The sequence below is a fragment of the Lagopus muta genome, chromosome 1 (assembly GCF_023343835.1).
Source record: "Lagopus muta isolate bLagMut1 chromosome 1, bLagMut1 primary, whole genome shotgun sequence".
Classification (NCBI taxonomy): domain Eukaryota; kingdom Metazoa; phylum Chordata; class Aves; order Galliformes; family Phasianidae; genus Lagopus; species Lagopus muta.
Genome location: NC_064433.1, coordinates 138,084,517 through 138,099,087, shown reverse-complemented (window position 1 = coordinate 138,099,087; position 14,571 = coordinate 138,084,517). Strand labels below are relative to the sequence as shown.

General features: G+C 48.4%; 2 protein-coding genes across 9 annotated transcripts in view; one reads left to right on the top strand and one right to left on the bottom strand.

Moving 5' to 3' along the window:
* CARS2 (cysteinyl-tRNA synthetase 2, mitochondrial) overlaps positions 1–10,788 on the top strand; it is a 37,816-nt gene extending 27,028 nt beyond the window's left edge. For 5 of the 6 annotated variants that reach the window (XM_048959250.1, XM_048959223.1, XM_048959243.1 and 2 more), the window contains 4 exons: positions 2,503–2,641; positions 4,383–4,506; positions 5,847–5,945; positions 8,857–10,619. In XM_048959250.1, the coding sequence (XP_048815207.1) occupies positions 2,503–2,641; positions 4,383–4,506; positions 5,847–5,945; positions 8,857–9,222 (728 nt within the window). In that variant the 3' untranslated portion in view covers positions 9,223–10,619. The other variant, XM_048959233.1, reaches the window with a different exon arrangement.
* Positions 10,789–11,503: 715 nt separating this feature from the next.
* NAXD (NAD(P)HX dehydratase) overlaps positions 11,504–14,571 on the bottom strand; it is a 50,311-nt gene continuing 47,243 nt past the window's right edge. For all 3 annotated transcript variants that reach the window (XM_048941723.1, XM_048941694.1, XM_048941714.1), the window contains one exon: positions 11,504–13,556. In XM_048941723.1, the coding sequence (XP_048797680.1) occupies positions 13,406–13,556 (151 nt within the window). In that variant the 3' untranslated portion in view covers positions 11,504–13,405. The remainder of the gene's footprint in view (positions 13,557–14,571) is intronic.

The window sequence follows — 14,571 nt, the reverse complement described above, 5'->3', positions numbered from 1 at the left end:
TGTCAGATAAGCAGGCAGAGTCAGGTACTTGTTATGCAGTTCATCAGCAAATGTCCATGCCATCAGCTCAGTTCTGCTCAAAGATAAGTTTACTTCATTCCACCTTGTCTTGCTGTCTGCTTCTAGAGTGATTTTGTCAGAAATGAGATCCCAAGCACCTCCTCTTTGTTCTTAAAAAGGTTTCTGTAGCCTAAACCTATTTGTGATGTTTCCTGCCATCCCAGACGTTGAAGGAGGATGTGTTATCCTTACTTGAGTATGGGCTTGGGGAGCTGGGTGCTATTAACAGTCTCATCAGGGTGAGCTCATTGAAAGGCTTTTAGGAGCACTCTGGTGAGGCCAGTGTCCAAGAGCACTTCTCTGGAACGTGGAGGTGGTGTCCACCAGAATAAAGCTCCTCTGTGGAGATCAGACTGTGTTCCCTGGGGCTGGGCAGGCACCTACACGGTGTCACTTCGGCCTGCAGACACTGGCATTACTGAGCAGTAGAAGCACACAGCTTAGAGACGTGGCCAATGAAAATGGTTTGACATTGACGTGGCCTGTGGAAAGAGTTGTGCTGCAGTTTGGTATTGCAGCAGTGGACACATAAGTGGGGTTGGCTCCTCTTCTCAGGGGAACAGAGAGAAAATGCTGGGCGGCTCTTCCACGTGTGCTTCTTCCACGTGTGCTCCCTGCCTCCATCTCACCCTGTGTATCGATTTCCGCAGTGTGCTGGGGAGAAACAAGATGCTTACAGAAGAGCCAGTGTGCTCAGCCACTGATGCTTCTTTTGTCAATGATTTCTGGCCTCTGTGCTGTACTTACTGATTTATTCATTCTGAGGGCATCAGTTGCATGCTCAGTACCCTGTGTTGTGGCAGCATGAAGCTGGATGCCTCACCTGTGCAGGAAAGCTGGAAAAGTCAGATGGAAAGGGCCTCGGTGCTAGACTGTGCTCTCCTCCTGGTGCCTGTGGGTGTCCCTTTCTTGGTATAAATCATAGTTGGGTCCACGTAAGGCTGTTGGGAAATGGCCTTTCCTGAATGCAGCACAGTAAAAGTGTGTGGTGTCCTCTCAGCTGCTGCTGGGTGCAGCTGGTGGGGAGAGATGCTGTCCCTGCAACCCTGAGTCACTGGGTTTCCTCTTGCGTTCCATCACGTGTGGCTTTGCTCTCACTGTTGCTCATGGGCTGTGAAGCTGCTGTAGGCATTGGGGTTTGACCTCCAAAACCCTCTGCTGCTCTCTGGAACAGGCTTAAGAGATTTTCTGAGCTTGAATGGTGGTGTGCAGTGTGTGTGCAGTGCGTGGCGGTTCAGGAGAATGCCCTGAATCAGCAAAGAAGAATGGATTTAATCAAAGCTTCATCAGAATAAACTTCCATCAAGTATTCCCCTCAGAGCCCTGTAACCAGGGCGATGGGTTGAGTAATCATAGCGGATATCAATGATCTCTTTCAGTACCTCACCGTTCTCTGAAAGTCAGTACCTCAGCCTTTTAAAAAGCTTCATAGAGCTGAATTTTAAGGCCAGCGTTAGTGGGACAGTAATGCAGATTTTTAATTGCACACAAGTGGAAAATCTGACAAACGCAGCCCAGGGTTATGCCTCAGCTCTCCTGGGCTGAATCCCATGGGAGGTCGGTCCAAACAGCTAGGCCCCCCCAGGTATGGAGAATTGAAGTGATGTGACACTGTTTATGGCCCCTCAGTGGAAGTGACTGATGCTGACATGGTGCTGTTGGAAGGAGCACACTTAGCACACTCAGCTCCCACAAAGCCTGCTGAGCTGACTGGCATCAGGCAGTGTGCTAGCAGTCCAGGTCAGCAGGGCTTAAGGGGCGCTGTGTGAGCTGGGTGTGATGGATCCCAGCATCCCAGCACAGGTGGGCCCTCATGAGTGCCACTGGTCTGTATTTTCTTTGGGAGTCACTTTAGCAAATGGGTACGGCTGGCTCAGCTTCGGCACTGTAGTTGGATTCTGCACTAGATATATGATCCAGATTGCCAAGTCCTAGATTTGTTGGTGCTGGTGAAGCAGTCCTCTAACTGTGAGTGCCTGTATCCCTCACAGGGTCTGTGGCTGAGGGTTAGGTGCCCTTGGAGATCTCCAAAGACAGGTCTTGTCTGCCTAAATTAGAACAGGAATGGAGTTCGGGGGGAGATCAAAGCTGTGTCCTCCTGGCTTAAATCTGGGGGGGACGATCAGAAATACATCACATCCAACACTTCAGTACAGGAAAACGCTTTAAATCAGGTCGCTGTTGCCTCAGTGAGCTTCCAACAAAACAGTCCGATTCTTTTTCAGTATGTTATACGTTGTCTTTTATGTTGATCTACATAATTTACTTATTGCAACTTAAGGATGGTGTCTAATTAGAAGTGCAGGTAATTTTAAGAAAAGCTTGCTGTGACAGAGTAACAAACATTTTTGCTGGATTGACTGTGTCAGAATATTGTGCCTAGGTGTGACAGCTACATCCTCTGTGTCATAATGCTCAGAGGTTTTGTTTTTCTTTTCTTAGCTGTAGAATTTAGCGATGAGACCATGAATGATGCCAAGAACATTCTCCAGGCAATCTCCTCGTTTATTAGAGACGCAAATGCTTATATAAAAGGACAGCTGGTGTGCGACCCTGTTAGAGAAGATGTACTGTGGGAAAGGTAAGCGTGCTTCTTTTATCTAAAGACTGTGATTATTTGCAATGATTTGCAAATTGCTGACAGGCTTAGAGGGCTGAACTCTGTAGCTTACTGAGTTCTATCGAAGAAGCAGGACAAGATGAAGGACTGAGAAGCAATCTTCCCTGCCACCCCTCATCTGGCTTTTTTCCTTCTCTTCCTTGCCAGCTGTTTTTGCTCGTAGTTTTCTGTGCTTGCTTTATTGTGTCTGTGAAATCCTTGTTACTTATCTAGTATGCCTGACCTAATGTAGGTGTTTTTGCACCTCCTGACTGATGCAGAAGGAAAATCTGCGACTGAAGTTGTAAGGCTACTCAGGATGTCAGAAGGAATGTGTGTCAGTGACTGGACAGCTGGGAAGTAATGTGCCTTGGGCACGTGAGCTTGTAGTCAGACGTGCTGACAGCTTGGTGTGGGGCAGAGGGCAGAAGGATTGCTCAGAAACTGGCCGAGACAGATGTCATAAGGAAAGAAGTTACGGTTGTTGGGACCCTGACAGTGACAAGGAGAATATCTTTGGAGTCTCTTATGAAAACTGGATTATCTTCCAGGATAGAGAGATGTGGTTTCTGCTGGGTGTGAAACTGAGGAGTGTGGTGCTCTGGAAGCAGAGTAGGAAAGGCAGTGAACGCTCTGAAGTGACACACGTACAGGCAGCTCTGAGGCATGTGGTGAGAGGGAAGGGTGGTCTGTGCTGTAGAAGGGAGAGATCTTCTTGGTGGTGCATGCATGTAGTTTTTGAAAAGCTTGTGGCTGCACTGTGGCTCATGGGAAGCACTGAAGCATGCTACAGGAAGGGGAGGCTGAGTTAACTGCTTGTAGTGTTTGACAGCTTCAGCTGGAGGCTATGGGACACTTGGTGAGGAATAAGGCTTTGAGGGGTGAGGCATGTAAGGAAATCAGAATAGATTGTCAGTGGAAAACGTAAGAGGGCAACGCTTGTGTATTTTTAAATACAAAGCCAACCAAGGTGGTACAAGGTTCAGACTTTTGGTAAGAGGTAGGTACTGAACAGAGAAGGGCAAAGTCACAGGGAAGAGCTTAGGGTGGGGTGGGTTTAGGGTAGCAGCAATCTGATACCTGAGAGAGGCAGGCACTCCAGGCAAAACCACCCTGCAACAGGCAAAACAGGGAAAAGAGGAACCTCAGAAGAGCTGGAGTAGCTGGAGGTCCCCAGGTAACCATGCTCCTTGGGCATTATTGTGAAACGGCCCCTGGGGTCAGTGCCTATCAGTGTGCAGTTCATCTGGCTTCCTACCAGAGAAAGCTGCCAGCACTGTTTGCAGCCCTGGTTAAGCTCTCCTGTCAAGTGCTGGAGCGAGGTGTGGGATGGGGCTTTGGTAGGGAAATGTGCCAATAGCACAAAAAGTGGGCTGCTGGGGGGAAAAAGGGCTTAGCAAATAGTTGATGTGCTTAATATCAAGTGAATTTTCCATGTGGTTTTAAATGATTAGGCAAGCATTGCTCTACTGTTGCTGGTTCCTTTGGTTAGTGATGTGTTAATTGAACAGGTTTAACACTTTGGATTTTGACAGGCTTCAAGTTTCTCCTTTTGCAGATGCAGAATGTGCTCTTTCCTGACCAGTGCAGCATCTCCCAGAGCAGCTAAGAAGGAAATGGCAGTGTCCTTTCAGTGACTCCATCTGGCTGAATAGCTGATGAATTCAGCATACTGCTGGCATCTTGTTTGTCTTATCTTAAATGTTGCCTCTCCTCTTTGCAGGCTGGCCAGCACAAAGGTAAACGTGAAGGCTGCGTTTGCAGATGACTTTGACACCTCCAGGGCTGTTGCAGCAATTATGGACCTCATTCACCATGGCAACAGACAGCTTAAGGCTGTTACTAAGGTAACCCATTAGGATACAGAGATCAGAAAATGACAGCTGTCCACTGTCCCACTGTTTAACGCAGACAGATTAGTTTATTGTTCACATAAAAAAACGGCAGAAACAAAGCTCCATAAATTGTTGACCTTAATGGTACCCATTTGTCCTGACCGTGTAGCAGGAATTGTATATGGCTGTTGTTTATGCCTCGCTGTGGACAAAGTGTGTCTCTTTTGCTGCCCTCTATTATTTATACCTGAGGTTTTTGAAAGGCCTGAAGCCGTGGTGCCACGCTGCTAATTGCAATGCAGGCTTTATGGCCTTACCGCGCTTCTTTGCCTACTGTCCGTGCATAGAAATTGACCCGAGGGGGAGCAGGAGGTGGCTGTTCTGGGGGGCTGTGGCAGGCAGGCACAGCGAGCTGCAGGTGCATGCTGGTGCTTGAGCTCAGCTCTGAGCCCTCTGGAACGAGTCTGGGAGCAGCCCTACTCCTGAGGCTTCAACTCCTAGGCAAGGGGCGCAGGCACCTTTCCTCCTTAACAACTGGGAGTGAATTCATGTGAACGTGGCTCGTTCCTCTTTAATCTTCTTATAATCCTTATCTCAGTTGGTACATTCCTGCCCCTTTTCCTCAGCGCTTCACATCAGCTCCTTCCAGTTCAGATCCTTTGCAATTTTCAGTTTGTGGTTCATCTCAGATCCTCCTGGAGATACTGGATAAAGCCCAGTATCAGCTACTAATTTGGTTGTTTGTGTCTTTATTCTTTTTCTAGGCAAGCGTTAGTCCCTTAAATCTCTTCTCAATCTGTCACTTAATCTTGATCTTTTTTTTCTTGAAAACTGAAATAAGTGTGGAGGAAATTAATGAAGACCTCTGTTCTTAAATACACTGCTGGTGCTAGCAGGGTATGGCACAGCACCACAAGCAATCTCAGAGCAGTCTTGTTTAGATCAGTAAGACACTCAGTGAAGGTGGTATGGTGTTGTTTTTTTGTCATTTATTTTTTAGAATGCCCTTGAACCTGTAGTTCTGTCTTCATTTGGTTCTCGTGCGTGGAGCCCTTCCTTGCACAGAGCACAAGTTTTCAGGCCTCATTCACTGTGCACACACCACATGCTGTGGTTTCATGCATCTCTTCCTCACTGTGCCTGCTGGTAACAGCCCCCCTCCATCCACGTGCATCTTTCCCCTTGGTGTTGTGTGGGGAGGTGGCTGAAGGTGCTTTCAGAGCTGGGTGGGTTTTACTGGTAGGGGTGGGACTGTGCCATTAGCAGTGGTTTCCCCTGTGGGCTTGGCTGTCGAGAGCTGAGTTCTGTAATGAGTATTGACCAGGCAATCTCTTCTGAGTGTTTCCTAACAGGATGTTGGATCTCCCAGAAGCTCGGTTGTGTACGGGAGCATTACTTCCTATATAGAAAGCTTCTTTAATGCCCTCGGGATGTCCTTTGAAGAAAGGCAGGTACGAAACTCCTCTTTGGGATGTGCTGGTGTGTGGTAACAGTGTCAGCGTTATGCTCTGCGGAGCACTTGCTAAAAGCCTCAGAGGTAACAGAGCTGTTTATGGCTTCAGTAAGCCTTCCTGCATTGCTTGTGGTTTCTGCTGTGGTGTGTTAGGAAAGCATCTGAGCAGGCAGAAAAGGATGAAGCCCTGTGGGAGCCTGTTTCTTCCTGTGGGTGTCCCTGTATGACTTCTGCAGCTGTCATGCTGTAGTAACGCATGCTTGAGGAATGAAATGAGGAAGTGGGCACTTGAAAGCCTTTACCTTGGTACTGTTATGTATGTGTTATGTACCTGGCTCTTTTTTTGATGGTTGCATCCAGGACCTTTGCTGGAAATACCTCACGTATCTCCTAGTGCTTGGAATGGAGAGGGAGAACAGCTCATTCCTTCAGACTGAGCTGTCTGTAAGCGAGTGTCGCTGGATGTTTATTTTCACTGAACTCAAAGCACCTTAATGCTTTCCTTCTTTGTGTGCTGCATTGGTTTCTCTGGGTATCAGGGCCAGCAGACAGAGTTGGTGTGAGGTTGCCAGGTAGAAGAGAGGGCTCCCCGAGGTGGCTGCTGCCATGCTGACAAATGAGTGGAGAGGCTGCTGGGAGCAGCACTTGGGTTGGGGGACTTGCATACAGCCTGGGGGTCTGTCCTGCTCTTCAGATGCAGTTCATTGCAGCTGGTGAGCCATGTAGTCTAACATAACTCCCTGTACTTCTGCAGTAATCCTATTTTGTACAGTCATCTGGGTGCAAGCTACCTTTCTCTATGGGTTAGAGAAGGAGCCTGGACAGCCACAGGTGGGTAGGGTGAATGAATGCATTTTTGCACTTATGATGGATTTGACCAGACAGAAGTCTCAGTAGATGTTTCTCTTAGGCAGCCCTCCCAGTTACTGCTGGGCTTCTGGCCCATGCATGGAAGGCATCATTGCCTGTTTGGAGCTTGTGAGCAAAGAATCATAGAACCACAGAATATCCTGAGTTGAAAAGGAACCACGAGGACCTTTGAGTCCAACTCCTGGTTCCACACAGGTCCACTCAAAAATCCAAGGTGAGGCCAAAGTTCTCCCAAGGATTCAGTGTTCCAGGAGTAACAGCAGGAATCATCCTCCATATGGGCCCTTGGAATTGATTGGTACTACAGAAGAAGAAAATTAAGCTTGGCTCTCAGAGCCCATGTGATGTTTTACATGGAAGATGAACTGATCTGATATTCAGAGCTGTCCTCCTTGGGGAGGATCCTGCCTTTGTGCCATGGATCAGTGCTTCCATGAACGTTGACAGTAGTGCCTGTGGAAGCATGCTGCTCAGCCCCACTCACCATTCATCTTTACTCTCCTTCACTTCTGCATTCAAGCATTTACTGTGCTCTTCTCCGTGCCCTCGGTTCGTGGCTCTTAAATTTATTACTTTCAGTCCCATAAACTTCTTCTTCAGAATGTTTATCAGGAAGAAATTCTTTACTGTGAGAGTGGCGAGACACTGGAACAGGCTGCCCAGAGATGTTGTGGATGCCCCCTCCCTGGAAACATTCAAGGCCAGGCTGGATGGGGCTTTGAGCAACCTGTTCTAATAGGAGGAGTCCCTGCCTATAGCAGGAGGTTGGAACTAGGTGATCTTAAAGGTGCCTTCCAACCCAAATCACTCTATGATTCTATGTTTATTTCTTTTGAAAGTTTGCTGTCTTTCACAACAGTGCAGAGCACTGAACATTCAAGCTCTAGCCCTCAAATAGCTCTCTTCTATTCTTCCCCTCCAGTTGTTCCCAGCCTCTGTAGCACCTCCTCCTCATCCCACCCTGCTGCTCTTTGATGACATGCTGTCCCCTCTGGCTTTAATTACTCAGCTGCAGTCGTGCTCCCAGCCAAGTATCACTGCAGCCACCTTGCCCTCCGGCACTGCTATGCTGTACTAAGAGTACAAGTAAAATGTAATAAAAAAATGTGACAGCAAAAGAAGGGGAGATTTAGATGGGTTATAAGGAAATTTCCTTACAATAGAGGTGGTGAGGCACTGGCACAGGTTGCCCAGAGAGATGGTGGATGCCCCATCATTGGACATTCATAGTCCTGGGCTGGACCAGGCCCTGAGCACCCTGATCGAGCTGTAGGTGTCCCTGTTCACTGTAGGGAGTTGAGTTGGATGGCCTTTAAGGCTCCTTTCCAACTCAAGTGATTCTATGATTCTTTGATTAAAAAATGCCTCATTTTCCTTGGTTGTATTCCTTGAGGAGGGCTGGGGTTCATACGCAGGGTAGGAGGCTGGTGTGCGTGCTCACTCCCGGGGAGCTCATAGCTGTGGGGCTGGGCTTCTGTTGTGCTGAGAGTTGCTGCCAGGCCCTGCTGCTATTCATTGTTCAATGTCCTGTAAGTGATGCGTGCTTTGGGCAGCAAAAATTCCTGTGGCAAGGAGTTTTACAGCTGGGTTATGCAGCATGCTACATTCACACGGGTACCTCTGCTCCAAGAGGAACTCTTGCATGTTTGGGAACACATGGAGCTACTTGAAAGTATGACCGTGCCATAACTTCGGGCGATGACGTGCTGGCACAGCTGCCCAGAGAAGCTGTGGTGCCCCATCCCTGGAGGCACTCAGGGCCAGGTTGGATGGGGCTCTGGGCAGCTGAGCTGGTGGGGGGGCAGCCCTGCCCACAGCCCAGGGTTGGGGTGGATGGGCTGTGAGGTCCCTTCCAGCCCAACGTGTTGGGTGACTGTGATTCTTTGCACTTCTGTCCAGTGTGAGGAGCGGGCTGCCGTGTTTCAGTTACATCACTGTAATGGAAGGCACACATCCAGGAGAGGTGGCGAGGCTGCTGCATTGTGATTGACTTTGAAATCGTTCTCAGATGTTTTTAAAATGACACGCTTGGTTCGTAGGTCGCAGTGGGAAGGAGAAATACAGCTCTGCTCTCCAATGTGATGGATGAGCTCGTGAGCTTCCGCACAAAGGTTCGTAACTACGCTCTTGTGCTGCCGGAAGCCACAGAGACTGTGCGAATGGAGGAAGGTGCCGTGGGAGCAAAAGGACCAAAACAAGAACAGAAAGAGAAGAGACGGCAGTTGATGCAGGAGAGAAAACCCCTCCTGGAGGCCTGCGACAGCCTGCGTGGGGACCTGGCTGCCTTTGGAATCCACATCAAGGTAAAAGACAGCTGCTCCCCGCGTGAGGTGGGCCTTGGTTTGTCAGGCAGCATCCGGTTGTGCCCTTTCACAGCTCCCATCGCTGTGCTACAGCAGCAGTAGCAGGAGGCAGCTAATGGCCTGTCCTGATCCTCTGCCTTGTGTCCCCGTGCAAGCTGTAGCTCCTTCTGCAGCTGCCAAGGGAGTGCTGTTCTGCCGCTGAAAATCCCATTGTGTTCAGAAATCCTGAAATTGTCCCAGTTCAATACAGCAGAAGGGCTGGGAGCGATGTGTGCTGTTTTAAAAAGACTGAAGAGGAACAGGAAAGTAAACTGAGGTGGCTGGCGGAAATACTGCCTTCCCTCTACCTACACACCCATATCAAAAGGGTAGGTCCTCACTGGAGGGTCTGTTCCTCGCTCTTGAGTTGTACATACTCTCCCTGGTTCCTGTACCACTTCTCTCTCCATGGTGCATTCTGTTCTTAGTCTGTTCCTAATACCAATCTTCTCCTTTTGCATTACCCTGACTGTGCTCAAGAGAAGTCCCCTCGTGGGGTTGCTACCTCCTCCTGGTTTCAAGATGCTGCATTGCTGCTTCAGGGGGTGCCGCTGCTTCCAGCTCTGTTCTCACCTCAGCTTCAGGCTTTTTATATGCAGAATCGTGCCTGCTTTGCTCCTTGCACATGAGCCGTGCTCAGTGTCCTTGCGTTGTTTTACCTCTGGGCAGGTACAAAGCAGGATCACGTCAGGGGGTGACCACAGGCATCCCTGGTAATTGCTGAGCGTGAAAGGTGATGTCAGTGCTGCCATTAAAAGCAGGCGGGAGCTGTGGTCAGCTCAGGGTCTCAGATGGAAGCCAGTGTGCTGCTAAGTGCTGGGCTGAGGGACAGAGCATCCCGGTGCTGAACTGCAGCTGTGAAAGCAGAGGGAGCCGTGGGAAGCTGGAATATTTGCTTCCCTGTACGTACACAACTGCCTTCTGCTGAACCTCCATTCTGTAGGGCTCTTCCGAGACTGCTGGAGGTGCAGCACAAGGGGTTCCTCTGTGTGCTGAGACTGACCCAGCACCCCCTGAGGGGTTTGGGCAGGCAGGGAGGGCTCAGCTGCTGCAGGCTGTAGTAGCAGCTCAGGGGGTGCTTATAAGTGAATTCAGTGAAAGTCAGATTGGAAGAAATCGCCCTTTCTTCAACTGATTGAGTTTATGACTTCTGCATGCTGTCTTTCATGTCGCTCAGTGCACGTGAGGTTTGTCTGAATTACAGAGCTTCAAGCAACCAGATGGAAATATCCATCAACCTACTGCTACCAAGGGCGTTCCTGGGGGATGGCATCACCACCTCTGTTCCCTGTTTGATTAATGGCTTTGCTGCACAAGGGCGATGTAGTAAAATAAATAAGGAAATAAATGTGAACCCTCTCAGAACTGCACATGGTGCATTGTGTGGCACCCAGACCGAGTGTGAGGCAGATACAGACCCTTTGTGATCCCAGCTGCTAGGCCTGACCCACTGCTTGTTGTTGCAGGACAGAAGCACAGCTTCGACGTGGGAAATGGCAGAAAGCGGGCGAGCAGAGCAGCAGGCTGAGGAGAAAAGCTGAGCCTTCAGCGCTGGGCTTGTGCTTTAACTGCTGCGTTGTCAATACTGCTGCTATCCTAATAAAGTAGAAGGCGTCATCTTTTCAGTTTGCTTCGGCACAGTGTGATTTCAGGGGCTCAGGGTGCGTCTGTCAGCACTGGGAAGAGGGAGGTGGTGCATGCAGTGCACTACTGGTCCCATTAGTGAGCCCCCACAGAACAAGCAGCCGGCACACAGCGCAGGGGGGAGTGGGAGGCGCTGTGGCAGCCTCACCCAGGGCTGCAGGGTGGCTCTGTGCAGGGCAGCTTGGATCAGCATTCAGTACTGAAACCCAAGGGGCTGTCAGGCATGGTTTGACAACAGCCATAGAGGCAGTTACCGTGTGAGAGAGAGCAAATGCCTCTTTCCTTTGGCTGCGTGTGCTTTAAAGATAAGGGTGAGGCGACTGTTGCTCTGTGCTACCATGACCTGGAAGCAACAGCTTTGGGGGGGGGCAAAGGTGCTCAGAACACAGGGAAGCACACAGTGTGAAGTTGCTATATTTTTATTTCCTACTGAAAGGAATTGCTACATTTCCAGAATGTTTAAAAATTGTAACAATCGTTATTTGAGTACATTGGTGAATAACAAAGTTACAGCTCTTGTGTAGACTTAAAAACCAACATGGCAGGTTGAGGTCTGTACTGACGGAGGTCCATTGGCTTGGCCTACAAATGCCATTTTGCTATAATGCCATTTTGATACCCTGCCACTGATGTTCTAGATAAAACCTTTCGCTCAGTGTTCTACAGGACATCCAGCAGCTGTTTTAAATCAGTTTGCTGATTTTTATTTTTTTTTTTAAAGGAGTTGGGCTTCTCCAATGAAGGGGAAAAATCATGGTACCTTGGTTTCCCCCAGCGTGGTGGGAGGGTAGAAAACTGCTTAAAGTGAACACCAGAAATCCATCTCTTATGAGTAGACAGGCTCTAATTTAAGAAGTTCTGTGAACCCTCATAGACCAAAAAGAGCAAACATTTAAAAAAACCCATTTTACAAAATAGGTAACTGGGTTAAAAAGAAAAACAAAACACAGTGGGGTGAGGTAGTAGTCACAGTGCATACAGAAGTAGTAATGCTAAGGGCCAGAGGGGCGACAGGCAGAGCAGCCAGGTGCTTTCTGTGGGAAGCTATTGCAAGCTATGAGGACACGATCTGCCTCGTGTGCGTGTCACTGTGCTCCACTCCAGAGCTGGAAAACAGTGGTTGCAATGAATATTTAACACCTGTTTTAACTACAAGGCACACCTATGTGTGCTTGTTCCTGCTTTTCAGTGAGTATATACAGCTGGAGCTGGAGTGTAGGTTCCATGGGAGCACCATTTCCTGCCAGCTCTCTGAGAGTGCTCAGGATGAACTTGCTCCTCTCTCCATATCGGGGCAATCCTCGCAAGCTTTGACTGAATTTCCAACAATATGAAAAATGATTGTTATGCAGAATGCCATTCAACTTCCCCTTTATATCCAACACTGAATACCTCAAATGGGAAGGAACCCACAGGGATCATCAAGTCCAACTCCTGGCGCCACGCAGGAGTTTCCAGCATTCAAACCCTATGTCAGAGCGGAGCTGTTGTGCCACTGAGCCAGCCAGGTATGTCCCTAACAAACAGGGGCAGACCCAGCTTGGTCATGTCTCTGCACAGCTGCTCCACACAGAGCTTTGGCCCCTGCCAGCAATTTTCTGTTCCTGTGGCTCACGGTGCACACAGCTGCCTGCCTTAGCTCTGACATACAGGGACATACAGGTTCGTATTCCTGTTGGCTAACACACACCGACCTACATGGTACATCTGTGCTCACGTTCTCAGAGCTCCAGTGCAGCAGCACTTGGGGTCCTACAAAGCTTTGCCATTACACCCAAGAGCCTGAGCCACGTCAGTTCAGCAGCACGGCGTTCCTACCCTGCGTAGCACCTCTCTGAATGAGAACGTGGCACAATTCATCGTGCCCAGTTCCGGATGACTGAGACCAGCTAAAGGACTAGAAAAGAGTTCTTCTCTCAGGTAAGCATAAATGCTGTTTAATACTAACATACCTACAGTATATTAAATATTACTGTGCAATGGGAGAATCTTCCCAAAGCCCAGACCTTGAAGGAAGGATGTCCAGTCAAAATGAATGCTGCCTCTGGGACTGGGAATGGAAAAGGCAACTAGTTACATTCAACATCTAAAGCAACGCTCATGCATTCCCTTTCCAAGGAGGCTGACTTTCTGCTTCTTAAAGTGACTATACTACATGGCAAAACATGAAGTGCAATCGTTAGATTCCAGACAGAGGGTCTAAGGATGAACTCAGGACAACCGTGGTGCAATCTAGGAAACTCGGTTGAGCTGGTGGAAGAATTTCATTCTTACCTAAGTCTTAAGTGCATTGTTTTGCTGTTCATATTTCAGTTATTGCTCAATAACTATCAAAAAGAACAGAGGAATACTTTCAGCTTAGTTTTATTATATTATAACAGATCTGCAACTACAGCTTATTTCAGCCAAAACATTTCTGTATTCCAAACTCTTAAAAAATATCTACATTAATCATATTTTTCTATTCTTAAAAATGAAAAAAAAATCTACCTAGCATACCGATGCTGCTACAGCACTTGCAGGGTGCATTACTTAAATTCTACTGTAAATGCAATGATTCTTGCAGTCGTCGGTCTTCCTTCTCTTCTCGGCTGCTCTGACCTCAGGTTTCAAACAGTTTGCTAAAAGCTGTTCCAACTTCTGCAACCATGTCAGAGGCTGTCATTGAACGTCCGAATTTTTGGAAGGCCTGGTTGTTGCACTGCCTCGTCAGAGAGCAAGCTCCAAATGCAGCCACGAGGAAGGGATTTTGACTAAAAGGAAAGAAATCAAATTATAAACCATAGCTGAACGTTCTGTTTCTAAAGCAGTCTTGTGTAAGAGCGATCCAGCCAGCGCAAGTAACCCTATAATGGACCAGGGAGCTCCTCAGTGATGGAGCTGGAGCACAACAAGCCCTTATGCAGCCACACTGGTGTAAAAAAGTGCTTAAAAATGGGATGGCAACCCAGCCCTCACCTTAGCTGGCCCCTAAAAAATACCATACTTTTATTTCTCGCCCTTGGGTGTAACGCTGGAGTTCCTTTCCCCATCAGCAGAGGGGACTCTGCTCTCAGGGACAGCGTTGGGGTGATGGACGATCAGGTGGCAGTCAGTGAGAAGATGTATAAATACCTCCTGAACTGCACAGAAGGTCATTATGTATCATTAGATCAGCTTAACAAGAGCGCTCTAACACCTGAAAGCCACAACAGAAACTCTCTTGAAGCTCCCTATGTTGATGAGCTACCTAACAGTGTGTCTGTGCCTGCCATTCAAGCACTGATCCTCCCCCATAGAAGGCAGCACAGACGTGAGGCCCAGCAGCCTGCACACAGTTCTTATGTTCCCTAGCACCAGGTTCATGCCTATGGTATTCCAAAGCCATCACCTCTTACTTACTAGGAGAACCCTGTGTGCTGTACCAGAGTGTCTGCAGAACATGTGCTGGCTGTGCTGATCTCCCCAGCAATGCGGTGCATGCACGCACACAAATGAACTCATCCTTTTCATTATGTAAAATGAAGTTACTCTTTTACTGACAGCTGCAACTTCAGACACACCAACAACCCTGGTTTTGTTTTCCATTCTGGATATGTTATGATTTATGTGATGGAAACAAGGAGGTGATGCTCATTACATTTGATATTTAGCACACTAACTAGAGAAAGATGAAAAGTGGAGCAGGGATCTGGCATTTGCTGCAGTCAGCCACGCTCAGTGGGGCACCCAGCAAGGCAGAATTCAGCCTTAAGCTTCAAAACTGTGCTCAGCCCTGAATACCCTTTC